Source organism: Bison bison, unplaced genomic scaffold (genome assembly GCF_000754665.1).
Source record: "Bison bison bison isolate TAMUID 2011002044 unplaced genomic scaffold, Bison_UMD1.0 scf7180017864166, whole genome shotgun sequence".
Lineage (NCBI taxonomy): Eukaryota > Metazoa > Chordata > Mammalia > Artiodactyla > Bovidae > Bison > Bison bison.
Genome location: NW_011494738.1, coordinates 1,060,584 through 1,061,752, shown reverse-complemented (window position 1 = coordinate 1,061,752; position 1,169 = coordinate 1,060,584). Strand labels below are relative to the sequence as shown.

The following is a 1,169-nucleotide window of genomic DNA, read 5'->3' as shown; positions in this document are numbered from 1 at the left end:
TATTGGAGTACAGTTGATTTACAGTGTTGTGAGGGCTGCTATAAACTCGACTAAAAGTCTAAAGGAAAAACAAAAACAGCATTTTAGAAATGTGAAGGTTTAGCCAGCATATTGGAATGGAGAACTGGCCCAAGAGAAACTACTTGAGGTCCGAGATGAGATACAATTATTTGATAATACGCTGGGAATCGGAGAAGGCAATGGCACCCCACTCTAGTACTCTTGCCTGGAGAATCCCAGGGACAGGGGAGCCTGGTGGGCTGCTGTCTGTGTGGTCGCACAGAGTCAGACACGACTGAAGCGACTTAGCAGCAGTAGCAGCAGGCTGGGAATGGGTTGCTACCAGTAATATCCAGGACACCGAGTACTCCCTAACCTCGATGTTTAGACCCAGCAAACAATGTATATATAACTGTATGTTTGCAGTGTACATGCATGTTAAACTTCTCATGTGGTATTTTACAGGTGTTTACAGTTGAAGAAATGATGCCTCATATCCAGCATTTGAAAGGAGCACACAGTAAGAACTTATTTCTTAAGGACAAAAAGAAAAAAGGCTATTGGCTGGTGACAGTTCTTCATGATAGACAAATTAATTTAAATGATCTCGCCAAGCAGTTAGGTGTTGGGAGTGGAAACCTGCGGTTTGCTGATGAAGCAGCCATGCTAGAAAAACTGAAAGTCGGCCAAGGTTGTGCCACCCCATTGGCACTCTTCTGTGATGATGGAGATGTGAAGTTTGTTCTGGATTCTGCCTTTTTGGAAGGTGGACATGAAAAGGTGTACTTTCATCCAATGACCAATGCTGCAACCATGGGATTGAGCCCTGAAGACTTTCTCACATTTGTGAAGAACACAGGACATGATCCCATAATATTAAACTTTGATAAAAACTAATTGGGCTGAAGTTCAGAGTATTTATTTCTGAAAGCTGTTTTTCTTACTTGTAGTTATAAAAAGCATTAAAAGTGGGAAGATATATCTAGCACTCGGTTTGGTGACTACCTGAACTGTTTGAGAAAGACTATCTCATCTTAAAGTTCTTTTTTTTTTTAATATATTGAGGTAGCTTTAGTCAGGCCAGAGGTTCCACCCTCCCCATCCCCATGGCTACTACTTATTAGAAGAATGCCTTCATTAATATCAGGAGTTCCCTGGTTGCCTTGTGG

At 41.7% G+C, this 1,169-nt stretch overlaps 1 protein-coding gene across 1 annotated transcript in view; it reads left to right on the top strand.

Annotated features, from left to right (window-relative positions):
• LOC104989862 (prolyl-tRNA synthetase associated domain-containing protein 1) overlaps positions 1 to 1,150 on the top strand; it is a 2,549-nt gene extending 1,399 nt beyond the window's left edge. Inside the window, exon 2 of the mRNA XM_010841666.1 lies at positions 466 to 1,150. Coding sequence (XP_010839968.1) covers positions 466 to 897 — 432 coding nt within the window. The 3' untranslated portion in view covers positions 898 to 1,150. The remainder of the gene's footprint in view (positions 1 to 465) is intronic.
• The last annotated feature ends 19 nt before the right edge of the window (positions 1,151 to 1,169 follow it).